This window comes from Lolium perenne, chromosome 6 (genome assembly GCF_019359855.2).
Source record: "Lolium perenne isolate Kyuss_39 chromosome 6, Kyuss_2.0, whole genome shotgun sequence".
Taxonomy (NCBI): Eukaryota; Viridiplantae; Streptophyta; class Magnoliopsida; order Poales; family Poaceae; genus Lolium; species Lolium perenne.
Window position 1 is genome coordinate 243349304 of NC_067249.2, and position 27168 is coordinate 243376471.

The 27168-nt window shown below is 45.3% G+C and overlaps 1 protein-coding gene and 1 long non-coding RNA gene across 14 annotated transcripts in view; both read left to right on the forward strand.

Moving 5' to 3' along the window:
• LOC127305663 (uncharacterized) overlaps positions 1–23812 on the forward strand; it is a 43227-nt gene extending 19415 nt beyond the window's left edge. For 3 of the 13 annotated variants that reach the window (XR_011747814.1, XR_011747816.1, XR_011747804.1), the window contains 2 exons: positions 21374–21444; positions 21553–23812. This is a non-coding gene — a long non-coding RNA (uncharacterized lncRNA). The remainder of the gene's footprint in view (positions 1–21373; positions 21445–21552) is intronic. The other 10 variants (XR_011747812.1, XR_011747815.1, XR_011747813.1 and 7 more) reach the window with 10 other exon arrangements.
• On the forward strand, positions 6596–8024 carry LOC139832003 (uncharacterized). Its single transcript, XM_071821393.1, has 4 exons — positions 6596–6634; positions 7324–7607; positions 7701–7905; positions 8001–8024. Exons 1-4 carry the CDS (start codon positions 6596–6598, stop codon positions 8022–8024), a joined length of 552 nt encoding a protein of 183 aa, XP_071677494.1.
• Positions 23813–27168: the final 3356 nt, after the last annotated feature.

Genomic DNA, 27168 nt, shown 5'->3' on the forward strand with positions numbered 1-27168 from the left:
AGGGTTTAGGGGCTAGGGCTAGGGTTTAGGTTAAAGGTAAATATTTATGGTTAGGTATAGGTTTAGGGTTTAGGGTTAGGGTTAGGGTTTATGATGCATGGTTCTGCAGCTCCGGCGTCGTGGTTTAGGGATTTAGAGGGGTTTAGGGCTCGAAGCCTCCCCAGTTTAGGGTTTAGGGTTTGGGGGAGCTACTTTTGCACCATTACACCTTGCACCACACTTTGACACATAGCATAGGTCCACATGCAAGGTTTGGTGGGGTTCCGGTGCTCCGGCGGTCGTTATCCCCCTCCTCCCCCCAAAACAGCGGAACGCGTGCCCCGGGTCTACCCCTAGATTTCTCCGCGCGAGGGTGCATCAATGTAACTTTTCATTCCTTTAGGTTTGTTTAGTACATATACACATGGAGAACCAAGATTGGGACCCTTTGGCACATATATACCTTGCTAGAGCCATTATCACACGATCGACGGTGTGCACGATCTCTTGGTTAGGGTTAGGTGTAGGGTTAGGGCTAGGGTTTAGGGGCTAGGGCTAGGGTTTAGGTTAAAGGTAAGTATTTATGGTTAGGTATAGGTTTAGGGTTTAGGGTTAGGGTTAGGGTTTATGATGCATGGTTCTGCAGCTCCGGCGTCGTGGTTTAGGGATTTAGAGGGGTTTAGGGCTCGAAGCCTCCCCAGTTTAGGGTTTAGGGGAGCTACTTTTGCACCATTACACCTTGCACCACACTTTGACACATAGCATAGGTCCACATGCAAGGTTTGGTGGGGTTCCGGTGCTCCGGCGGTCGTTATCCCCCTCCTCCCCCCAAAACAGCGGAACGCGTGCCCCGGCGGGTCTACCCCCCTAGATTTCTCCGCGCGAGGGTGCACCAATGTAACTTTTCATTCCTTTAGGTTTGTTTAGTACATATACACATGGAGAACCAAGATTGGGACCCTTTGGCACATATATACCCGCAGCTAGAGCCATTATCACACGATCGACGGTGTGCCTGATCTACTGGTTAGGGTTAGGTGTAGGGTTAGGGCTAGGGTTTAGGGGCTAGGGCTAGGGTTTAGGTTAAAGGTAAGTATTTATGGTTAGGTATAGGTTTAGGGTTTAGGGTTAGGGTTAGGGTTTATATGATGCATGGTTCTGCAGCTCCGGCGTCGTGGTTTAGGGATTTAGAGGGGTTTAGGGCTCGAAGCCTCCCCAGTTTAGGGTTTAGGGTTTAGGGGAGCTACTTTTGCACCATTAGACCTTGCACCACACTTTGACACATATCATAGGTCCACATGCAAGGTTTGGTGGGGTTCCGGTATTCCGGCGGTCGTTATCCCCCTCCTCCCCCAAAACATCGGTATGCGTGCCCCCGGCGGGTCTACCCCCCTAGATTTCTCCGCGCGACATGCACCAATGTACTTTTTCATTGAAAAGCATGATACATACATTAATAAATAATACACATGTTCAAAAAACAGCTTTAGTATAATTTTGAAATAATACTCAATGTTGTTCATAATTAAAATGGTAAAAAAAAAAATGTTTGCCGTGCATAAGCGCACGGCAAAGAGGGCTGCCGCACGGCAAAGGGGTCTTTGCGCACGGCAAAGTCCTTCCCGCACGGCAAAGCCTCCCTGCCGCACGGCAAAGACATGCGCACGGCAAAGACCCGCCACTTAACCTAAATCGGGTCGATCCGACCAGGTGTTTGGCTAGATCGAGCACGCGCGCCCTGCCCTCCTCCCACACGCACCGAGCGCCGCCGCCCACCTGCTGCTCCCCCTCTGCCCCTCCGGCCAGCCGCCGGTGCCACCCCCACCGCCCACACAGCCGCCGCCCACCTCCTCTCCCCCTCTGCCCCTCCGGCCAGCCGCCGCCCCACCCCCGCCTCCGCTGCCCTGCCCACGCCGTCGCCCTCCCCTCCGGCCAGCCGCCGCCCCACCCCCGCCTCCGCTGCCCTGCCCACGCCGTCGCCCTCTTCCCCGACCTCCTGTCGCCGGCCACCACTCCGACCTGCCGCTGCCGGGCACCTCCCCCACAAGCTGCTACCGGTAAGCTCGCTCTTCCCCTCCTGCATCTAGTTTTGCTAAGAATTACACCTCTTTTCCTGTCGAATTGAATGGGTAGCCAGTAGAGAAATCTTGCGGGTATGGTGATGACCTTTCAGTCAATGAAAAATTGCTGTCTGCATATGCAGTAGATTTAGTGAATTTACTGTAGTATAAATTAGAAATAGGATTTTAGTTTAGTATGAATTAGAAATAGGATTTTAGTTTAGTATAAGATTTTAGTGTTTAGTATAAATTAGAAATACGAATTTAGTTTTGAAAAAGGTGTTTATGATACGGATATGTTAATACTAGGCACATATGGCAAAAATAAGATAATGTGCCGGAAGGAAATTATTTATGGTGAAGTAATATTGTTATACAACTATTATAAAAAATTCTTGTTCACTTGCATGACTATTTTATTTTTTCGTTAAGCAGACGATGCTTCGAGGTGGACACGAGGGGCGGCATTGCGGGGGTGTTTGACGGGGCGTTCTGGATCTTCTTCGGCGATTCTCTCAGAGGGTTGTTGATCTTCTTCGCCGGCTGTCGATCACGCTTCGAGGGTGAGAATCCATTCGCCTCTTTTGTACCTAGGTTTTCTTTGTGTCTAGATCACCAAGTCTGTCGCGATACCTAGGCGTCTCTTCCCGACCGTAAGGGTTACGCGGATAAATATGCATTAGTGGTCTCGCATATTATGAACCGTAACTCTTACGGCATTTATCGGGACAGCCGGCGGATGCGTAGTTGGGTACGTTCTCCGTGCTCTACCCCGATCCGAGACTGGATTTCAGTAGCGCCTCCCCCTTGTTCTCCGGATGCACACCCCTCTCGGCTTTTTGCCGAGACGTGTATCGGGAGAGCAGCGGGGAGGTGCTGCCGAAATTCTATCTCGGATCGGGGTAGAGCTGGGAGAACGTACTCAATCTACGGATCCGGCGGCTGCTAGGAGCCCACCTAGTAGAGTTTCGAGGTTGATGCACGCGTAAAATAAATAAATATATGATGCATTTATTTCCTATTTGATATATAAATGCTATGTTCATCTGTTTTGTTGCTGATTAGAGGATGGATAATCGTGGCTGGATGTACGATGGCAGAATCAGTCAGTGGGACTATACTGATGAATGGGGAGAAAAGACCGAAGCGGTTGTGGATAGGGCGTTTGCCATCCCTAAGCAGACCTATAAGTGTTTGGTGCCCTTGTAGTAAGTGCGCTAACCGAAAGGCACAGGACAAGGAAACTATGAGTATGCACCTGATCAAGTTTGGGTTCACACCGTCCTACAGGATTTGGACTTACCATGGAGAAAAGGCAAAGAAACGTGCTAGGAAGGAGGTGCGGCGAGATTCAACCTAGGGGGAATATGACACCGGTTTTGATAGGTGCTTAGAAAACTTGGCTAATGGTAATGTGCCTGAAAGCTCTCATGTAGAGGTGGAGACACCTCGGGATGCGGAGACAAGTGAGGACCCGGAGGAAAACACAAAGCGAGTATTATGAGGCTCTGTTTGCTTCGCGAAACCCTACATGAAAATACGAGAGGTTACCCAACTAGATGCCATCGCTCGCCTTCTGGCCTTGAAGTGCCATAGGACCTTGTGCAGAGATGGGTTCGATTAACTTCTGGTCATCGTAGGCAGCCTTATGCCGAAAGGGCTCCTCTTGCCGCAAAACTTCTACTATTCTACCAAATTGCTCAGTGACCTTAAGATGTCATCTCAGCAGATACACGCTTGTCCAAAGGGATGCATGCTATTCGGAGAGGAGCACGCTGACACAAATTATTGCATCAAATGCAATTCCTCTAGGTACTTTGAGGTAGACCGCAATGGTGATGGTCGAAGAGGCGGACCACGGTTGCCAAGAATATCCTCCGCTATCTTCCGATTCTACCGAGGATCCAGCGGCTCTTCATGACCGAGGATCCGCCCGGCAGATGAGGTGGGCCATGGAAGGAAACGAGATACACCGACAAGATGATACATCCGTCGGATGGTACTGCACATGGAAGAACTTTGTGAAGAAATTTCCATGAAACGGGTGACCCGAGGAGCGTAGCGATTGCGATATCAACCGATGGGTTCAATCCATATGGTATGTCGGCTGCGGTATACGAGTTGTTGGCCGAGTGTTTGTTATTCCCATGAACCTCCCCACAGCGTACTGCATGAGATCGAGAGAACATGTTTGTGTCGATGATAATCCCAGGGCCCAAATACCGGGCAAGAACATGAATGTGTACACGGAACCCGTGGTGGATGACTTGGTTCATGGCTGGGAAGGTCGCGGGATCCGAACATATGACGCATCAAAGAAGGAGTACTTGATATGTATGTGTGGTACCACACGTCCTGCATGACCTGCCGGCCACGTGCTTTGTTCTGCGGGTGGTGTACACATGGGAAGTGGCCTTGCCCACAGTGCAGACAGGCCGTGACTTTCTTCTGGCTAAACAAGGGAGGCAAGTATTCATGCTTTGATGAAGCTCGACAGTTCCTTGAGCGGAGGCATGCATACAGGAGTGATGTAAAGAGTTTCAAGAAAGGCCGTGTTGTCCGTGGCCCGAAGCCAATTCCGAAGACCGGAACGGAAATCAAGGCCGAGTTAGATGCTCTTCAGCCTAGCCCTGATGGGAATGGTTTCTTAGGATATGGGGAGACACACCAATGGACTCACAAGCCGTGCTTATGGAAGCTCCCTTACTTTGAGTTTCTCGAGCTCCTGCATAACATTGATGTAATGCACACCGAGAAGAATATCAGTGAAGCCATTTGGAGCACGATTGTGGACACTGAGAAGACGAAGGATAACATAAAGGCTCGAATTGATCAAGAAATGTGGTGTGATAGGCCGGAGTTGAACATGCAGCCACCTAATGGTGCCAAAAAAACTTGGACTAAGCCACACGCTCCGTTCTGCCTCACAAAGGCCCAAAAAAGGGAGGTCTTCCAATGGATGAAGGACTCCTTGTTTTTCCCCGATGGGTTCGCAGCCAACTGGATGAGGGGCCTGAACATTGAAACGCTACGAGTACAAGGACTGAAGAGTCATGACTACCACATATGGCTTGAGCGGATAATGCCGGTGATGATTCGAGGCTATGTCCCTGAGAAGACTTGGCGAGTGCTAGCGAGGTTGAGTTTTTTCTTCCGCGCATTTGTGCTAGGGAGTTAGACACTAAAGTGATTGAGAAGGCTGGATGAAGAGGCACCCGTGTTGCTTTGCGATCTGGAGAAGATCTTTCCTCCGGGGTTTTTAATCCGATGCAACACATGATCATGCACCTCGCGGAGGAGTGCTTAAAGGGGGCCCAATTGGGGCCGTTGGCAGTTTGGTCCCGAGAGAGAAACACAAAAGCCGTCAAATGATCGGAAATAAATGCAAGATCGAAGCATCCATAGCCGATGCAGTCCTGAACGTGGAGGTGGCAAACTTCACCACTAAGCACTATGATCCCAACATTCCCACAAAGCACAACCCGGTCCTCCGTTACAATGCCGCCAACAATGAAGAAGTACCCAAGCTTAGCATCTTCGTGGGGCTTGGTGGCAAGTCAAGTGGCTCGAAGCCGTACAGAACGGACCTACATGAGCGGACCTTGATCCACTCGTATGTCTTAAACACCATGGTCGAAGTGAAGCCGTACATCGAGTAAGTGCGAACCATTTAATTATTCGCAAACATTCACTCGTATGTTCGTGGCTAACTCTTCCTCTTTTCATCGGTATAGGAAATTCAAGGCTATACATTGGAAGAATACCCACAGGGAGCCTACCCCGAAAGAATCCAAGCAAATTTTCGATAAGGGAGGCGGTTTCGGTTTCAGTAGCTGGTTTTGTAATTTGGTACTATTCTATCCAAATTAGCTAGCACTTCCGACATTTATCGGTCATTTCTCGTTCTAAACTTCTTGTGCTAAACTTGTAGGCAAGAACTGACAAAGAGATGAAGTCAGAGCTAAGAAAAATTGCTAGGGGCTTTGACCATTCCGTAGAAGCGTTCAACTCCTATGACGTGAACGGGTATCGCTTCCAGACCCATCAATACACAACAAGCCGGCCCAACGCGAAGACAATAAATAGTGGGGTGGTATGTCAATGTGATGATGGGCTCCATTACTATGGAAGAGTCGAGGGTATATACGAGCTGAATTACGGGTTTCACAAAGGGCTAAATCCCGTCGTCTTCAAATGCCATTGGTTTGACCCACGTCGGGTGAGACGGGATCCTGAAATTGGGTTGGTCGAAGTTGAAAGGAACTCCGTTTATAAGGGAGAGGATGTGTACATCTTGGCAACCCAGGCCTTTCAAGTATTCTATCTCCCGTACGCGTGCAGAAACCCGACAAAACGTCTACATGGATGGGATGTTGTGATGACGGTGCCTTCACGCAATAGGCCGCCCCCGCCAAACAAGGACGATTACCGCCCGCGTAGACCCCTCGGCAAGGAGTGTCGAGTTTTATCGGGAAGAAGGGCTCCCCGGCCATTTCACAATCGGCTTGCCGACTATCGATGACATGGTCGTAGACGATGAACAAGAAGACGAGGGCATGGATGGAGACAATGCGAAGATGAAGGCGAGGATGTCTGTGCCCCGGAAGACCTGAGTTTGCTCGAGGCGTTCAAAGCAGGGATTGACCTCGATGCAGATGGACCACCTCCAGGTTTCATTGATGATTATTGGTTCGCCGAGCCTGATGACGATGAGGAGACACGCGGTCCAATCACGGATGGCGACACAGGCTTTTGATCTATGTAGTAGTAATTGTGAGGCTAGCCTATTTGTAATAACTCCGTGTAATAGAGATTGTCTAGCTAGGTTATTTGTAAGAACTCCGTGCTATGTTTGAGAGAACTCTATGGTAGCTATTTGTTGCTTCCACTAATTAATTAATGTTCATCCTTTTGCATTATTTGTTGCTTTCATTAATGTTCATCTACTTATATTTACATTGCTTTCACTAATATTTATCTCTTTACAATATTGCGTACTAATAAACCACTCTCTTCATTTGTGTTTGCAGGTGATTGAAGCATGCCGCCAAAAAAAAGGGGTGGCGGTCTTAAAAAGAAGCTCAAGGACTTGGTAGGTGTAGGGACTTCGAGGCGGGGCCGAGCTACTACCCCCCCTCCTAGCCCCCCTCCTGTCGCTCCCACAGGGCGGCCGCGTAGGAAGAATGCGACGCGGGTACTCACTCCTAGTCCTAGCCCCCCTCCCGCAGCCGATGATGATGACGAGGAGGAGGACCAGGAGCACCACGGGGGTCGGGAGGACCAGGAGGAGGAGGTGGGTGGGGAGGACCAGGAGGAGGAGGGGGGTGGGGAGGACCAGGAGGAGGAGGGGGACGAGGAGGACCTCTCGGAGGATGAGGGGTTGGGGAACTTAGTGTTCGATCCTGATCCAAGCCTAGAGTGGTGTGAGCCGGAGGATTACCAGTACGTTCCAGCTGTGGAGAGGCTGAGGCCACGTGATAGGAAGCCATATCGGCGTGGGATAACACAGCTCCCCTCGCTGAAGAGCTGGCGCTACAGGCACGTTGTTCTTGTGCCCTATGGAAGGAGGTACATGTTAATTTTTGGCATTTCGTTATCGCAATTTTGTCATTATCAAAATTATTATCACATACATATTGATGTTGTCGTTTCATGGTGCAGCTCGTTCCAGTTTGAAGACCCGACGCAGAGACCGCCACGTGGGTACTCGAACATCCTTGGGGGCCTACTTAGATGGTATTTCCCTGGGATAGTCAATTTCCCTACTGGTGGCTGCGACGTAGCTTGGAGGTGGGCGCACTACAGCCTCGCGGAAGATCCTCTTGGCCGCGGCACCGCGGCGGATATGGTTGTTGCCAAATTCTGGGTACGTGACTTTTGACTTCTTACCATTCATACACTCTCCTTGGTTCACAATAATTGCACTAATGCCCCTTGTTTTACCTATGTGCATGGTTGCAGAAATACTTCAAGAGGGCCGAGTGAAAGGACACGGATGTCGCCTAGAGGGGGGGGGTGAATAGGCGATTTAAAACTTTTACGAGATGGGCTTAACAAATGCGGAATAAAACTAGCGTTTACTTTGTCAAGCCCAAAGCCTATATACTATTGTTCACCTATGTGCACCAACAACTTATTCTAAGCAATGGTTCACCTATGTGCACCAACAACTTATGCTAAGCAAAACAAGCAAGTATGTGATAGCAAGATATATATAACTTCAAGCACGATGGCTATCACAAGGTAAAGTGCATAAGTAAAGAGCTCGGGTATAGAGATAACCGAGGCACGCGGGAGACGATGATTTATCCCGGAGTTCACACTCTTGCGAGTGCTAATCTCCGGTGGAGAGGTGCGGTTGCTTAGTGCTCCCGAACGCCACAAGAGGCTCACCTTGAGGTGTGGTTGCTCGATGCACACCAACGCCACAAAGGCCTCACCCCAAGATGCGGTACTCACACCACACACCGAACGCCACGAAGGCGCCTCACCTAAATCTCCGGTGACCCTCGCCACAAAGGCCTAGGTCACGGTTCCACTAAGGGATTTCCTTCGAGGCGGAAACCGGGCCTTACACAAAGATTGGGGCACACATCCACAACTTAATTGGAGGCTCCCAACAAATCGCCACAAAGGCCTAGAATCCGTCTAGGGTTCCAAGAACCCAAGAGTAACAACTTCCTTGCTTTCACCTCCACGAATCACCGTGGAGAACTCAAACCGATGCACCAAATGCAATGGCAAGAACACCACAAAGATGCTCAAGTCCTTCTCTCTCAAATTCCAACAAAGCTACAAAAGCTATTGGGGGAATAAGAGAGGAAGAACAAAGGAATTCACAAAGAACACCAAGATCAAGATCTAGAGGATTCCACTCACAAAGAGATGGATTTGATTGGTAGAAAAGTAGATCTAGATCTCCTCTCTCTTTTCCCTCAAATGGGGGCAAGAATCATGGAGGGATTGAGAGATAGTGCAAGCTTCTCTAGTTCAACAATGGAGGAGAGAGAGAGTGAGAGAAAGCTACAGCCCAAGGAGGAAGAAGGGGGTATTTATACCCCCCAAGAAAATCGAGCCGTTTGGGCAAAACCAGGGCCGGATAATCCGGCCTAAGTAAGGCCGGATTATCAGGGGCCGGATTATCCGGCCTCAGGGACAAAACCTGGACAAAATCCGGCCAAAAATCCGGCCCCTATCCAGAGCTGCTTTTCTTCCGGTCCTTAGCCGATTTCGGGGGGGCCGGATATTTCCGAAATATCCGGCCCGGATAATCCGGCCCGGATATTTCTGAAAAATCCGGCCTGGCAAAACTGCAGAAACACCAAAACTAAAACGGGCATAACTTTAGCATCCGGACTCCGATTTTGATGATCTTGGGCTTGTTTTGAAGCTAGGAACAAGCTCTACAAGATCATGCAGGAAACCATCATAGTCCAACAAGGTAGGATAGAAACAAATGATGAAAGGTTTGACCTATCTAAAAAAGACATACCGGTAAAACCTCCAATCTCGAAAATGCAACAAGTTGCCCATGCAAAAACCATTCTCAATGAACTAGAGCTTGTCATGAGAATAAGCACAAGCTCTAAAACATCACATGGATAAGGTCCAAATAACAACCAAGAAAGATGATGCAAGGATGCAAAGGTTTGAGCTCTCTCCGAACGATACGATCGAGTTACTCACTCGAGAGCCCTCTTGATAGTACGGCAACTAAACTATAAACCGGTCTCCAACTACACTATGAGACCGGTGAGAAACAAACCCTATCAAGAGCAAACCTTATACTTGCGCATTCCACTTGAGCTCGATGACGACGATCTTGACCTCAACAAGATGGAACGCCTTTCTTGCTTGTGCTTGCTTGACGAAGTCTTGTGGATTGCTCCCCCATAATCCACCATGGGAGAGCTTCTTCTTCGGCGCATCTTCACATAACCATGACCACCATGTGGATTGCTCCCCCATAATCCACCATGGGAGAGCTTCTTCTTCGGCGCATCTTCACATATCCATGATCACCATATGGATGGCAAGACTCAAGCAAAGGATCTCTTCGAGATGGCTCATCTTGAACTTGCACTTCATTTCTTCATTCTTCATCATGTTGATGTCTTGAAGTAGCTTGAGGGCTCACTTCATCTTCATCTTCAAGACATACTTGACACTTGATATCCTTCATCAATTTCTTCTTATTGCAACCTTGAAGCCAACATATGGTTCAAGAATTGCCTATGGACAACTCCTACAAATATAACTCAATGCAAACATTAGTCCATAGGGATTGTCATTAATTACCAAAACCACACATGGGGGCTCCATGCACTTTCAATCTCCCCATTTTGGTAATTGATGACAATCTCTTTGAAGAGGTTTATATAAGGAATTTAAGTAACAAATAAGTTGGATCTATAGAGCAAACTCCCCCATAATATATGCATGTGTGAATGATCTTGACTTTCATTGCATATATTGGCATTCAAAGCCTAGTGGAGTTTCCTCTAAAGATTCAACTATGCAAAGCAACAAGATGCAATGCAATGAAGGCACATGCTTAAGCACAAAGCAAAGACATAACCAAATTCCCTTAAACCCTCCAAACTTCTCCCCCATTGGCACCAATTGCCGAAATGGGTGAAAAATTTAGAAGGCTAATATAGTGAGAGTTCCTCCATAGCGTGTGCATTTCTCATAATTTGAGTGGAATCAAATGCACATATCCAATTACGAATATTCGGAAGGAATCACACCATAGATAGGATCAACAATTGCAAAAAGATAACAAAGTCAAGACGCTTCAACAAATGAAGCAAGCAACCAAATGAACCACAAAGAAGATATCAAAAAGAAAGATAGATATTATGATAAGATCAAGAAGATTGCTCTAAATAATATGAGGAAGCTCCCCAAGGTTTGTGCACAAAACTATACAATTTGTATTGGAGTATAAAGTGCACAAACATGGAATCATCACTCCCATAATATCATTCAAAAACAAAATATACCAAGTGAATCAAACTCTAATGATCACCACAAGATAGTGCTCTAAATCAAATGAGGAAGCTCCCCCAGGTACATGCATAAATTAAAATGTTGTCTTTGAATACAATATGCATAACATGGAATCCTCACTCCCTCATTACCATTTAAAACACAAACATTTGGAATAGATCATAGATAGAGAAATAAGCTTAACACTTGCAACAAACAAATAGTTGAGCAATAAGTAAGAGGCACCATAATAAAAGGCTCAACCAAGAGGATATGTGAAAGGCATGATAAAGCATATTATAAGACTATTATATGGATGAGCAAAAAGCATCATCATAGTCTTCAATGAATTATATTTCTTAGCATGACCAATCAACATGCAACAAATAAATAAGATATCAAATGGAGATGTATCATCTCTTATGTGTATAAGTTTCTCTAAGTGGACAATATCACAAAGATATTTATCCACAAAGAAACATGCACACACCAAATAGATACACAAGAAAAATAGCATGATATCCAAGATGAAGTCATGCAATATACCAATAAGATTTTTGCTTAATAGCATGGCCAAAGGCTCAATATTATCTTATTGTACATTCATGAACTTCAACCACAAACAACTAAAATACATCACACATATCAACAAGGGATAGAAGATAGTTGGGATGCATTTGAGAAAGGCAACAAGTATCACAAACGGGGATACCAAAAGAAGTAACTAAATTTGCACTTTCATCTATATTGCACATGTGAGAGCCTTGAGGAATTGATATGCAACAAAATTGCTAGATAGGCATAGTTGGGATGGATGAATCATGAGCATGATTTAAAATACTTCCCAACAAATGCACTCATCTCAAATTACTCACATTCACAATAAAGAGGTTTCATTAAGACTTTTGCAAGAAGCACAACATTTGCAAATCAAGAGATTCATGCCAAGATGCAACCATAAGGTTGGATACAAGAAAAGTATGCATGAGAAGATACTTGTTACCAAGATAGCATTGGTGTGGATGTAGTAGATATGTGTTCGTTGATCATCCTAGCTTGCCTCACGTTACCATTGAGTCACCACTTCTTTCCAAGAGTGAGACAAGCATCCAATGCATATCCATTGTACCTAACACAAAGGTAAGTACAAAGTGGTCCCCAAACTAATTGGGTCCGAAGTAGTTAGACACACTACAACATATAGAACAAACTCCACAATTCTATGTGCATATAGATATGAAATTGAATTTCATGCACATCTTAATCAAATTAGGATTTGATGGAGTTTACCCTATATATTGGATCAAAGAAAGTAACACATGCCATAAGATATACATATATTAAATATGCATGCATAATACTTTCAAGAACCAAAGAAAGATATAATTTGTACAAAACACCAAATAAATTAAGAGACAAAGGTTGTCCAAATTATATCAACGAATCAAATCAACACAAGATTGACTCCAAAGACTTATCTCATTATAAGAAGCTAATTAAACCTAAGCACAAAGGAATGAGATAACCAACTCCCAAGAGAGCAAGGTTCCAAAAAAAATAAACCAAACCCTCGACACTTTTTATGATGGCACAAAGTACCAAAAAGAAAATTTTATGTCTCCCAAAACCAAATTTTTGATAAAGATCAAGAGATGTTAAGCATTCTAATAATATAGAAGAGCTCCCCCAAGTTTGGTGCATTATCTAGGATTTTTTATATGAATACAAAATGCACAAAACTAGGATCATCACGCTACCTATATCTTCTAACAATGCTAAGAAAGTTTGAATAGACAACTTAGATCCATACGATGCAAGGAAGACACATGGAAGTCAAAGCACAACAAATTCATGGCAATAAATAAGGCAATTCGAACACAAGAGCCAATGTAAATATGATCAATAAAAATCTACCTCATAAAGATTACCAATTGTCCTAGGACAAGAGGTATTAGGAAATATTTCCCGGTGGTAGTTTGTAAGAATTCATGAGATCATATTTACAATGAATAAAGCATATGGTAAAAGATAAGAGTTAACCATCATGCAAAGAGTTTCTTGATAGCTTCATTTAGTCATACCAACATGCAAAGCAATTAATAGTATTCATACCAACATGCAAAGCAATTAATAGTATTCATACCAACATGCAAAGCAATTAATAGTATTCATACCAACATGCAAAGCAATTAATAGTATGACTTGAAGCACATGGTTTTCCAAAAATGTATTGAGGGACAAGTTGTGAAAGACCATGCCAAGAACAACTTTCACAAAAAAGATCCACAAAGATATTAGCAATAAATCCATTTAAGCAAATTGGAGCTTGTTTGAGCAAACATGCCACATAGGAGAGAGAATTTACAATATCAATTCTATGTGACACAACCTCAAATGTTCACATTTCCTAGGCTTGTAATATGCACAAAGCTTATTACTCCCCCATAATGTGATAAGGAATTTATTTTCACAAAAGGCAAATAAGATCCAACTAGAGATATTAATGGACATTAGAATTTGAATTTCTCATGAAGATGACATACCACATAGAGACTAGATAATCTTGCAATATCAATTCTAAGTGATATTCCTCATGTACACACATTGTTAGGATTGTGAAATTCCTAAAGGCATATCACTCCCCCAAAATGTTATAGTCCATTAATCTCTCATAAGAGCCATATAAGATACAACAAGATGCAAAGAGGCTCCAACACAAGCACAAATACATGGTGTGCAACCTAACATACATAGACTTGATTTCTCAAGAAAAACAAGTAGGATGCACAACATATACAAACACATGTTAGGAACAAAACTAACACATGCAAAGGGGCGAGTAACTTTCAATATAAATGAGTTGAGCACATGTTACCGCAAGGAGGAACATTGGGTGTATGATAGAAGTAAGATAACCAAAAGACTTGGCTTGAGATAATATAAATGATGAAGATCCCTTAATTCTTCATGATGTAGCCAAGTCACCAATGTCCTCCAACAAGCACCTAATGATCAAGTTTTGGATTGTTGGTCCCCAACTAAGTTGGGTCCTAAGAGGTTAGTCACAATAGGCTTGGCAACCCAAATGGTTCTTTTCTTGACACCACTTTGAGCACCAACATATTTAGCAAACACATTGCCACCCTCATCCTTACGAAGAGAATAAACATCATCAATGGTGATAGAGTTGGATGAGGTACCAATAGTGCACAAGGAGGAGATGTGGCCCTTCTCACGGCATATATAGCAAGTTCTTTTCTTCTCCTTCTTCTCACTAGATTTCTCCACAATGGGAGCATTGGCTTGATTCTTCTTGGGAAGTGGCATTTCTTCAACTTGAGGTTGAATATGAGTTTGAGCTTGAGGCCGCTTCCCTTTTTGCTTCTTCTTCAAAGGGCAAGATCTAACATGATGCCCTTCAATTTTGCACTTGAAGCAAACAATCTTGGCCGGGTCTTTGACTTGTAATTGGCCCTTCTTAATCTTGTTGTTCTTGGACTTGTTCTTGTTGTTGGAGTTGAATCCAAGTCCACTCTTGTCATTGGGTGATTGTTGCACACTCAACATCTTGTCAAGTTTGCATTTCCCTTCATGACCCTTTACCAAGTCGTTCTTCAAAGAAGATACTTGGGCCTTGAGCTCTTTGATTTCCTCTACATGGTTAGTAACAACACAAGTACTAGAGGAAGTAGAACCTTCATTGTTAGAGCAACAAGGCAAGGAAGATAATTCATCACAAGATTTAGCAATATTGTGAGTGGATGAATTACAAGGACTAGCACATGGCAATGTAACATTTTGACTAGTAGTGCTAGTACCCACATGAGGCTCACAAGGTGTTGCCTTAGATATTATAGCCTCATGAGCTAACTTTAGCCTATCATGGGAGGCTAGAAGATCCTCATGGGAGCTAGAAAGCTTTCCATGATTTTCTTCCAACTTCCCATAATTGCTAGTTAGCAATTCAAGTTGAGCCCTTAGCTCAACATTCTCCTTCAAGATAGATGCTTCACAAGAAGTAGAGTTAGTAGCACAAGCATCATCACAAGACATATCAAGAAGAGAGGGTAACATAGCATGCTCTTTTAAATATGAAGCTTGTAGTTGCTCATATGACTTGGTGAGGATAGAGTGTTCGCTCTCCAAGGCCTTGTGGGCCTTGTCTAGATCATCTAGATCCTTAACAAGTTTATCATGACCAACACCAACTTTGGACTTTTCATTTTTTAGCAATTTTAATTTAGCTTTAGCATGGTCTCTTTCTTTAGTGAGTTTAGCAAATATTTCATTTTGAGACACCTCAAGGGTTTCAAGTTGCTCCTCTAGAGAGGCTACGGTATCTTGTTCTTCTTCAAGATCATTCTTTAAGGATGCTACATCATTGGCATACTCTCGTTCAAGAGCACCCTTTTTATCAATGGTGTTCTCATGCATCCAAATAAGTTTTTGGCTCTCAATAGCGGTAGTCAAGATTTCAAAGAAGTGAGTGCTAGCAATTTTATTTTTGCAAATAACCTTGAATACGCTCTCACCCTTATCGCGTAGAGAGACAACCCAATCCTCTTCTTCATATTCATCCTCATCCTTATCACCACGAGACATATTAGGTTCCATGGTAGGAGGTACCGTGGAACCCTTGGCCATAAGGCATATATGAGGACCGTGAGATAAAGATGAGGAGTTACTTGAGGCTCCTTTCAAGATCTTGTCTTGACTAATAGAATCCTTGGTTTCCTCTACATTGTTAGACACACAACAACTAGAGGAAATAGAATCATTTTTATCATGGCCACAAGACAAATCAAGCATATCATTATGAGATTTATTTAAGCAACTTACACATGATATGCAAGGACTATCAACACAAGCATGTAAATCATTTCTAGTGCTAGATGTGTTTAAGTCCAAAGATGAAGCATTGCAATGAGATAGAGATGAAGAATCATCAATAGTAAGCTCAATATCAACATTGCAATTTTCATCACCACTTACCATATCATTACCTTGTGTCTTACCACACTTTGGTGAAGTGGATGAAGATGAGAACTCATCACGGCCGGAAGTGGAAGCAATACAATCATCCTCAATAATATTGGACACATCATATTTATCTTGAATCTTTGTCCATAACTCATGAGCGCTCCAAAAAGGCAAGTATGGAAAAACACCTACATCTCTCAAAGCATTCATAAGAACATAAGAAGCTTGAGAATTGAGATATAAATTTTTCTCATCCTCTAACGATAGATTTTGTGAATCCATAGGAGGAGAAAAACCTATATCTACAATTTTCTCCATATGAGGGTCAATGTCCCGAAAATGACTAAGCATGCAAATTTTCCAAACATCATAATTTGTACCATCTAATATAAGAGTGTTATCGTGCACTAATCCTCTAGCCGACATCTTTACTCTCAAGGCGGTGAAGCCTAAGAATGAGAGACCTTGCTCTGATACCAATTGAAAGGATACGGATGTCGCCTAGAGGGGGGGTGAATAGGCGATTTAAAACTTTTACGAGATGGGCTTAACAAATGCGGAATAAAACTAGCGTTTACTTTGTCAAGCCCAAAGCCTATATACTATTGTTCACCTATGTGCACCAACAACTTATTCTAAGCAATGGTTCACCTATGTGCACCAACAACTTATGCTAAGCAAAACAAGCAAGTATGTGATAGCAAGATATATATAACTTCAAGCACGATGGCTATCACAAGGTAAAGTGCATAAGTAAAGAGCTCGGGTATAGAGATAACCGAGGCACGCGGGAGACGATGATTTATCCCGGAGTTCACACTCTTGCGAGTGCTAATCTCCGGTGGAGAGGTGCGGTTGCTTAGTGCTCCCGAACGCCACAAGAGGCTCACCTTGAGGTGTGGTTGCTCGATGCACACCAACGCCACAAAGGCCTCACCCCAAGATGCGGTACTCACACCACACACCGAACGCCACGAAGGCGCCTCACCTAAATCTCCGGTGACCCTCGCCACAAAGGCCTAGGTCACGGTTCCACTAAGGGATTTCCTTCGAGGCGGAAACCGGGCCTTACACAAAGATTGGGGCACACATCCACAACTTAATTGGAGGCTCCCAACAAATCGCCACAAAGGCCTAGAATCCGTCTAGGGTTCCAAGAACCCAAGAGTAACAACTTCCTTGCTTTCACCTCCACGAATCACCGTGGAGAACTCAAACCGATGCACCAAATGCAATGGCAAGAACACCACAAAGATGCTCAAGTCCTTCTCTCTCAAATTCCAACAAAGCTACAAAAGCTATTGGGGGAATAAGAGAGGAAGAACAAAGGAATTCACAAAGAACACCAAGATCAAGATCTAGAGGATTCCACTCACAAAGAGATGGATTTGATTGGTAGAAAAGTAGATCTAGATCTCCTCTCTCTTTTCCCTCAAATGGGGGCAAGAATCATGGAGGGATTGAGAGATAGTGCAAGCTTCTCTAGTTCAACAATGGAGGAGAGAGAGAGTGAGAGAAAGCTACAGCCCAAGGAGGAAGAAGGGGGTATTTATACCCCCCAAGAAAATCGAGCCGTTTGGGCAAAACCAGGGCCGGATAATCCGGCCTAAGTAAGGGCCGGATTATCCGGGGGCCGGATTATCCGGCCTCAGGGACAAAACCTGGACAAAATCCGGCCAAAAATCCGGCCCCTATCCAGAGCTGCTTTTCTTCCGGTCCTTAGCCGATTTCGGGGGGGGGGCCGGATATTTCCGAAATATCCGGCCCGGATAATCCGGCCCGGATATTTCTGAAAAATCCGGCCTGGCAAAACTGCAGAAACACCAAAACTAAAACGGGCATAACTTTAGCATCCGGACTCCGATTTTGATGATCTTGGGCTTGTTTTGAAGCTAGGAACAAGCTCTACAAGATCATGCAGGAAACCATCATAGTCCAACAAGGTAGGATAGAAACAAATGATGAAAGGTTTGACCTATCTAAAAAAGACATACCGGTAAAACCTCCAATCTCGAAAATGCAACAAGTTGCCCATGCAAAAACCATTCTCAATGAACTAGAGCTTGTCATGAGAATAAGCACAAGCTCTAAAACATCACATGGATAAGGTCCAAATAACAACCAAGAAAGATGATGCAAGGATGCAAAGGTTTGAGCTCTCTCCGAACGATACGATCGAGTTACTCACTCGAGAGCCCTCTTGATAGTACGGCAACTAAACTATAAACCGGTCTCCAACTACACTATGAGACCGGTGAGAAACAAACCCTATCAAGAGCAAACCTTATACTTGCGCATTCCACTTGAGCTCGATGACGACGATCTTGACCTCAACAAGATGGAACGCCTTTCTTGCTTGTGCTTGCTTGACGAAGTCTTGTGGATTGCTCCCCCATAATCCACCATGGGAGAGCTTCTTCTTCGGCGCATCTTCACATAACCATGACCACCATGTGGATTGCTCCCCCATAATCCACCATGGGAGAGCTTCTTCTTCGGCGCATCTTCACATATCCATGATCACCATATGGATGGCAAGACTCAAGCAAAGGATCTCTTCGAGATGGCTCATCTTGAACTTGCACTTCATTTCTTCATTCTTCATCATGTTGATGTCTTGAAGTAGCTTGAGGGCTCACTTCATCTTCATCTTCAAGACATACTTGACACTTGATATCCTTCATCAATTTCTTCTTATTGCAACCTTGAAGCCAACATATGGTTCAAGAATTGCCTATGGACAACTCCTACAAATATAACTCAATGCAAACATTAGTCCATAGGGATTGTCATTAATTACCAAAACCACACATGGGGGCTCCATGCACTTTCACCGAGGGCAAGGAGAATGCGTGCGATGATGTCCTACACCAGCTTGCAAGGAAGAGGGTGACTGGCATGCACTACGAGGCACGTATTCAATGCGTCCGCGACTGGCACGCCGACCGCTTCGTCCACATGAGTAAGGAGGACGCTCGCGACACGCTCATGCAGCCGTGGCAGTACTTGCAGGTATTTGCATTTATGTGTTATTGATTTCTTTATCGCCATGTAGTTTATTTTACCATAATGGGTTTATCTTGTGCATGTAGAACCCTCCTCAGTACGTCGGCAACGACGATAGGTGCTTTCGTGCGATGGTCATGTGGTGGGCATGCCCCCAGTACCTCAAGAAGCACGAGGAGGGCAAGGCGAAGCGGGCAGAGATGCGAGGTGGATCGCATATCCAAGGCAGCATCCCCATCTCTCTTCACCTGCAGAAGGAGGTGAGCAAATTAATGGTTCCTTCATTCTTTGAATTCATGTTATATATTTGTTAACTCCGCAAGGGTGTGTCACTTCACTCAATTACATGTTCTCTTTTGCGAAGTCGGGACAGAGCGAAGCCCTAACGTCTTTGCCGTGCTAAAGAAGATGAAGCAAAGGAAGACGCCTGATCCTGAGACGGGGTCCGTGTGGGTTAACCCGCAATCCGAGACCCAGTGCACGTCGTATGTCTCCAAGTTCAAGCAGAAGTACGGCGAGGAGGCCAATCCAGAGGCCGAGGACTTTGACCCTGAGGTCGCGGTGCTTGCGGGAGAAGGCTTGAAGCATGGCCGCCTATGGTTTGGTGACGGGTGCGTCGACCCAGCGAGGGTTCCCTCTCTCCGCCAGATCCGTCGTGGTCGTAAGAGCGGCCAGCCTGAGGTAGAGCCCCGGCCACGGGCTTCGGATCTAGCTGTCGAGCGGTTACGGGTATGTTCTTCCTCGGGTCTCTACATTTCCTTTACATGCTTTCCATTGAAATGTTAATGACATCGCGGCAACACAACGTAGGAGGAGATGGCAGCGAAGGAGCAGGCGGCCCAGGAGCAAAGGGCGCATATGGAGCAGCAGATTCTGCAGTACCAGCAGCAGCAGACACAGATGATGCAGCAGATGCAACAGCAGCAGCAGATGATGCAGCAGTAGCAGGCACAGATGAGCTGGCTGATGAGCCAGACGGCTCTGTCTTCTCCACCGGGGAGTCTTCCTCCTCCACCTTACTCCCTGCCGTGGATGCCGCCACCGCCCACTCATACCCCGGGGACACCTATCACCGTCAACAACATGAACATCATCCGGAGCTTGAACCTCGGTGAGTCCTCTTGTGCCCAACCCGCTACTTGTACTTGTTCAAGTGTTCAATATGCAAATGCAAATGTTCATTCCATCAACCTTATAGATAATATGTCACAAGGAAATGGCGATGAGGCCGGCGGAAGCGGAGGATGACAATAAGGTTGATGGCATGGTCTTGATGGATTTGTGGACATTACACTTGTTATGGATTGTACTTGTACTTGATGTGTGTTGATGTATTTGTGGACATTGCACTTGTTATGCATAAACTATGTGTGCTCGATGTATTTGTGGTGTTGTTCATGTGTTTGGTGATGCTATGGTGAATATATATGTTGTATATGTTAATATATGTGAAATGCAATTTTGAAATGCAGGGATTAAAGAAAAACAGAAAAAAAATGAAAAAACCAGGGGCCTTTGCCGTGTGTATGCACACGGCAAAGGACATTTGGTCACTTTGCCGTGTGCATACACACGGCAAAGGCGCCACGTGGCGCAAGCCTGTAGACCTGGTATGCTGCTCTGCGTGCCTGGAGGGAGTTTTGCCGTGCGTGCTGGGGCGTGGCCGCACGGCAAAGTGTGGCCGCACGGCAAAGTGTTGCCGCACGGCAAAGGGTGGCCGCACGGCAAAGAATCTGCCGCACGGCAAAGAACAGCCGCACGGCAACGAGGCGCACGCACGGCAACGATGGCTCGCACGGCAAAGCGGCCGCCGCACGGCAACGCAACGCGCGCACGGAAAAGCCCTTTGCCGGGCATGTTGGTCAGGCGCACGGCAATGTTGTCTTTGCCGTCGGAGACTATGCCGTGCAGACGTTGCCGTGCGTCGACGCACGGCAAAGCCTTTGCCGTGCAAAATAGGCTCTTTGCCGTGCGATCGGTCGCACGGCAACGCCTGTTTCTCCCGTAGTGTATTGCTCATTTGATTGCTTCTGTTTCAGTAGTTCATCGATCTCTTGATGCTCCAATAGCAGAGCTTGGTGTCGCATTATTTGTGGTTGAGCTTTTCTTTTCTTTGGGATCTTCGATACCAGGTTTTGTTACTTTTGTTCTAATTTATATTTCTGAAGTTTATATTACAAGTATGGTCAGGTACAGAAAGTAAATGAGAGTTTCATTTTCGTAGATATCATGAATTACAATCCAGCAATTTAATCATTAGGATTCGTGAATCATGGCCGCTATTTTGTACAAATTTTGCATGCTCCAGTTTATGGATAGCCCTCTGAGAACTTCTTTGTCTTGTTTTTATTTTTCAGGGGTACAAAAAGAATTGGAATGAATGATTATATTCAGACACGACCCTTCAAAGTTATGGATATTCCTACAGGTAAATGAGCGCCCTAATTATTTGTTAGTCAGTCAGTTAGGTAAAATGAGTGACGCTCTCTTCATCCACTGCTTAGTGTTCATTTTGACCCCATGTGTTGCCCCGCAGTCGACGCCTGCTGATCTACATGATTTGGAAGGTCCATATGAGCTCCTCCTTCTGGTGATGTTAGGCAGTGAGGTGATTGGAAAGATCTTGCTTGTCTCTCCACATCTGGTGACCCATACCTAACTGAAGATCCTACGTCCCTTCAAAGCTATGGATATTCCTACAGGTAAATGATCGCCCTAATACATTCACTTCGGCTACAATGCAGCTAGCAGCACAAATTTATTTATCAACCAGTGAACCTACTGCTTATGCAATTGAACAAATGGATGAGCTTACATGTCGATAGGGTTGCTTGTATGTGCATTTCTCCTGTATAAGTTTGCTGCAGCTATTTGATATACAAAAATTCAGAGAATGCTTCAGGTTATGAGCATCAGTGCAATTATTCCCGGGCAAACTTCAGCAGCTAGGTTCAGAGCATGCTTCAACTCATGAATGTTATCTGGATGTTTGTTATATATAACTTGATATGTCTTTGATTTTATACCTCATGACTAGGAATATCATCTGTCATTTAGGTGATGCTTCAGTTCAGGCATGGCCATAAGAATTTGGATGCCGTCATAGGACTGCAGCTCCATTTTGGTGATATTTTGATTTTGTATCTGTTGTACAAAATTTCTACTCACAAAGATAATTCGGTGGTTTATTATTTATAGCTTTAGGCAATGGAAGCAGATCACGCTATAGATGTCTTTGATTTCTACTCACGCTGTAGATGATGAAAATAGTTCTATCTTTTTGGGTGTCCCATGCCGATGTTCGAACCTCACTATGGCATTTGGAGATAAAATCTTGGATTGATTTGCTATGAAGGGATATAATTGAGTATTCTCCTGTGCATATATTTATCTAGCACTTCGAGTTGCTGCCTTCCACGCAACCTTGTGTTTTTCTATTTCAGAGATTTGCTGAGTAAGAAGAAAAGATAATGTTGTTCTGTAGATCCTAATTTTTCGTTCATCACATATTGCCTTTTCTTTTAGCATGAACATTGCTTAGTTGCACTCTCAGCATTGCCGAACAGGCCTTTCCACTATTCAAGTAAATGTGGTCAAAAGATTTATCTACTATTTTAGGGACAACTCCCTTGGGAAGGTTACAAGGATGCCTTATGTTTAAGTTCCTAATGGAATGTTGCGTTTTCCGTGATCCCACCATTTGTACAGAGCCATTTTTCCCTCAAGGTACAATAAAGAGTTAGAGAGATTGTTGTATTTGGATGTTCTTTATGAAAATTCAAAAATAGTTTCCTGCACACCACTTTATTTTTCTATATTCTCTCCTAATTTATTCATGTACATCAGTATGATTTTAAATGCTATCTCCTAAATATTTCAGTCTCTTGGGTTCCTACATTTGTGTCCAGATCTATGTAACTATAGACTACACACGAGTGGTGAACTTAAGTATTGAGCGAGGGAAGAAAATGTCACCAAGGTAACATACTGAAACGGTTGAGGGCTGGTTTCTGAGAAATTTACCGTTTACTACTCTCCTAAAAAGGCATGTACTAACATTCAGGGAGTAAGATACAATTATGAACAAGCAACGCCCCTTCAGTTTAAGCAATAATTTAATTTAATTAGGTTGAATTCAATGTGTAATTTTATTCCCCAGTATATCTATGATATGCTATTTGTATAGAGTTTTCTTCTTTCGAAAACGGAAGTCCCATCATTTGCTTGCATATTTGTTTGCCCACAACCAAAATATGGCTTTATTAAACTGAACATTCTTTAACTTTTGTGCTACAGCTGAGAGCAGGTATTATTCCCTCATCAAGCATGTGATTCAATCTATTTGATGTTATCAAGTGATGTCATATTGCTGAGAATTACTGCATTATTCAATCTATTAGCAACATTCATGTACTATTATTTTGCCAATGGTTTACCTTAACTGTCTATTCCTAGATTGACTTAGTGTTCTGACTTATGACAACTTATGGCTTCCAAGATTACTTCAGCCCAGTACATTATATCGATGCAACAGTTAAAGGAAGAGGCCTACCACTATAACTTCGATGGGCATCCTACAGATTACGAGGTTTGATCATCGTTACCTGAACTATCACTACTTCTTGTGTGTCACTACCTCTAGTGTCTGTTTTGAGTATTGATCTCTGATCATGGAGTCATTGTGTTTGAACAGCTCTGCTTTAAACCTGAATGGTACCCCCTCCCTGTGTTTAGCTATTGTAATCTCTGAACAATGTGTTCATGTACCTATTGTAATATATTTCCCTATTTTCTCACTTGTGTTTGGCACATTTTTCTACTTCAATGCCTGTAATTGCCTCTTTGATGGTCAATGGAATGTTAACCACTCATGTTTCCTCTACATTATGGTGGTTCTCAAACACGTTTGGTAGAAAAGGAATGCTTTGAATATTTGTTATTGTTTACAGTCCCTCTGTATGTTTATTCAGATTCTCCCAAAGTGTTGAGGGACCATTTAAGATTATTCGAGTCATTCTATATATCATATACATTTTTCCCTTATCTTTTTTGGTTATTTTTATTTGGTCTCATTTTCTATGGTGCCTTGAAACATGTTTTTACAATCTAAATATTATTTGGTTATAAGAAGAAAAAAAATTAATCCAGATATAGATATTTGCTTTTGTACTTCGTTCTGGAACGCCATGCCTTATTCATGTGTTTATTCTTTTGCACTCCACGTTTTCTTACATGGTTCAACTTCACAAGATAATGACTTTGAACTGGGTAAGTCAAATCTACATATATTATCATTTTTTCACCTGATTTTTTACTTTTGTTATACAAGATGTGAAATCCACGGGGTCGTGCGCCAAGACGCACATCTAAATCTAGTTGGTTATAGAACCTGCTGAGTCCATGGCTTCTACTAAGTAGAATCCATGAGTGATTGATCTATGCGAGTAGTGTGCTGTTAACCTTTGGTATTCATAGCCAATTCCTCCACGAAAAATCCACACAAAAAAATCCCCACAATTTTCAAATTCTATCCATCCTCTCAATTCCATGGATTGGGGATCCCAGCTGGACTCGTCAACCGAAGCGGCCATGGAGAGATCCATATATGCGGCTGTCGAGGAGTCGGCGGAAGAGACGGCCCCGCACCATGTGATTCGGCGAGGCGGGAAGGCGTCACATCGAGAGTGTAGCAGACATGGCGAGGTGTGGCCCTGTGTAAGAGCATCTCTAGCAGAGCCTGTAAAAACGAAAACTGAAAAACTCGAGTTCAGGTCACTGAACTCGTGATTACGGGTCGAAAAATGACTGGCGCAGAATAGAAACCGAAAAGCCAAACTGTAAAAAGACATCTTCTGAGAATATTCTATTTTCTTTTTTTTTTCTTCTCCTTTTTCCTCATCTTCTTCCCGTGCCCGGCCACAGCTTCGCCCCGTGCCCTCCTGGCGCTGGCCTGCGCCGCCCCGCGGCCTCCCGGCGCCGCCCCATGCTCGGCCGCCTCCGCCCCGTGCCCTCCCGGCGCCGCCCGTGCTCGGCCGCCTCCGCCCCGTGCCCGGCCGGCGCCGGCCCGCGCTGGCGCGCACCGCCCCGTGCCCGGCCACCTCCGCCCCGTCCCACCTCCGCCCCCTGCCATGGCGGCTCGAGCCCGCCCAACGCATGCACGCAACGTCCCGCCAGCGCAGTCTGCCGTCGCGCAAACAACCACCGATTCCGGCGACCAGCGGCCAATTCCTCTGAGGATGTGCTTCTCTCAGTAGGCTGCAGTCCATCTCCGGCGGAAACTAGTCAAAATTTGGAGGAATTTGGTGAATTTGACAATGGTCTGGCGGCGGAAGGACGACAATGAAGAGCAACTGCCATGAACTTTCAGCGCGCGTAAAGTTCGGGTTGCCTTCAGTTCGGCATTTCGCCCCCTACAAATAGGGGCCGAGTTGGGTTTCTCGGTTCAGACTGAACTTTTTTTCTTCAGTTTTGCCTCGTTTTCAGGCTCTGTTCTGCGCCATTTTTCGAACCGAACCCGTAAATTGGCGGTTATTTTTCAGTTTTGGCCTGTTTTCAGGCTCTGCTAGAGATGCTCTAAGAGAAGTTGGCTAGGTGTCATGCTGCTTTTCAAACGCATCCGCGATGTGCCAACATCCACAGCAATACCAACACAAGCATTGCCACTCTGGCTGCATCCACGCTGATCGAGTCTCACCACTCCACGTCCGTACCAAGCACGGCATTGACGACGTTGACTTCTACCGCCCCTTAGAGCATTTCTAGTACAGACCGAAAAAGTTAGAACCGAAAAATTGTAATTCATTTTCCTGAAAACGTGTGTTAGGTTGATTTTGCCACTCGCGCAGGAACAGAAACCGTAAAATCGGACTGAAAACACGAATTTAAATTCTCGAGGGAGAATTCATCGATGAACACATATAGATGATAGTTGATGCTCCGATTGAGCATCAAACTTTACATAATTTGTACTATTAACCTAAATTAACTAACAGGCACCGCCGCGCGACCTAATTTTGAACAAAATGCGGCCCCGAGGGCCTCTGCGCGCGGCGCCGGCGGTGGTGGCAGATGAATGCGAGGTGGCGGCTCCTACTCCGAGTCAACCTCGACGATCTCCAGCTTCTCCCAGCGCGCCGCCTCGTACTAGCGGACCTGGCGAACGGCGTCGGCCTCCTCCCGGTGCTAGCGAGCTCGCGCCTCCGCCTCGGAGATGGCCGCCACCTGCGCAATGACGGCGTCCTCCTCCTGGTCGTCGTAGACGTAGTCGCCCGCGGAGAAGGTTGGGCTCCCGCGCCGGCGTCGCGTCCTCCTCCTCCGACGAGCTGTCGTACACGGGCGGGCGAGGGGGCAGCACGACCCACCGGAGGAGGACCCCTCGCCTCCGTTCGCGTACTTGGCGAGCTTCCCTGGGGGCGCCCTCCGAGCGGTTGATTTTCCGCCGCTCCACCTCCGTGCAGAAATGGGGGGCTGCGGCGGCGAGTCACCGCCGCCCAAACCATCGCCTCCCCTAGCAGAGCTAGCGCAGCTAGCCATGGGGAGGTGAAGTGACGGCGAAGCGGCGCTGGTGAGGTGCGGATTTCTCGTCGGAGGAGCGAGGCGGCGGAGCGGGCGGCAGCGGTGGAGGGGAGTAGGGTTTGGAAACCGAACTCCCCTCCGCGGCCCGTTTTAATACGGGGCGACGCTCGCGTTTCTCGGCCCCCGAGAATTTTTTACGGGCTGGGTGATGACCCACAAGTATAGGGGATCGCAACAGTCTTCGAGGGAAGTAAAACCCAATTTATTGATTCGACACAAGGGGAGCCAAAGAATATTTGTAAGCCTTAACAGCGGAGTTGTCAATTCAGCTGCACCTGGAAACAAACTTGCTCGCAAGAGTTTATCAGTAGCAACAGTTTTATAGCAGTAGCAGTAGTGAAATATAAGCAGCAGTGTAATAAAGACAGCAGTAGTGATTATAGTAAACAGCAGGATTAACATACTGTAGCCACAGAGATGGATGAACGGGCGCTGCATGGATAAGAGAACTCATGTAACAATCAAGGCAGGGCATTTGCAGATAGTAATAAAACAGTATCCAAGTACTAAATAACCATAGGCATGTGTTCCGTATATAGTCGTACGTGCTCGCAATGAGAAACTTGCACAACATCTA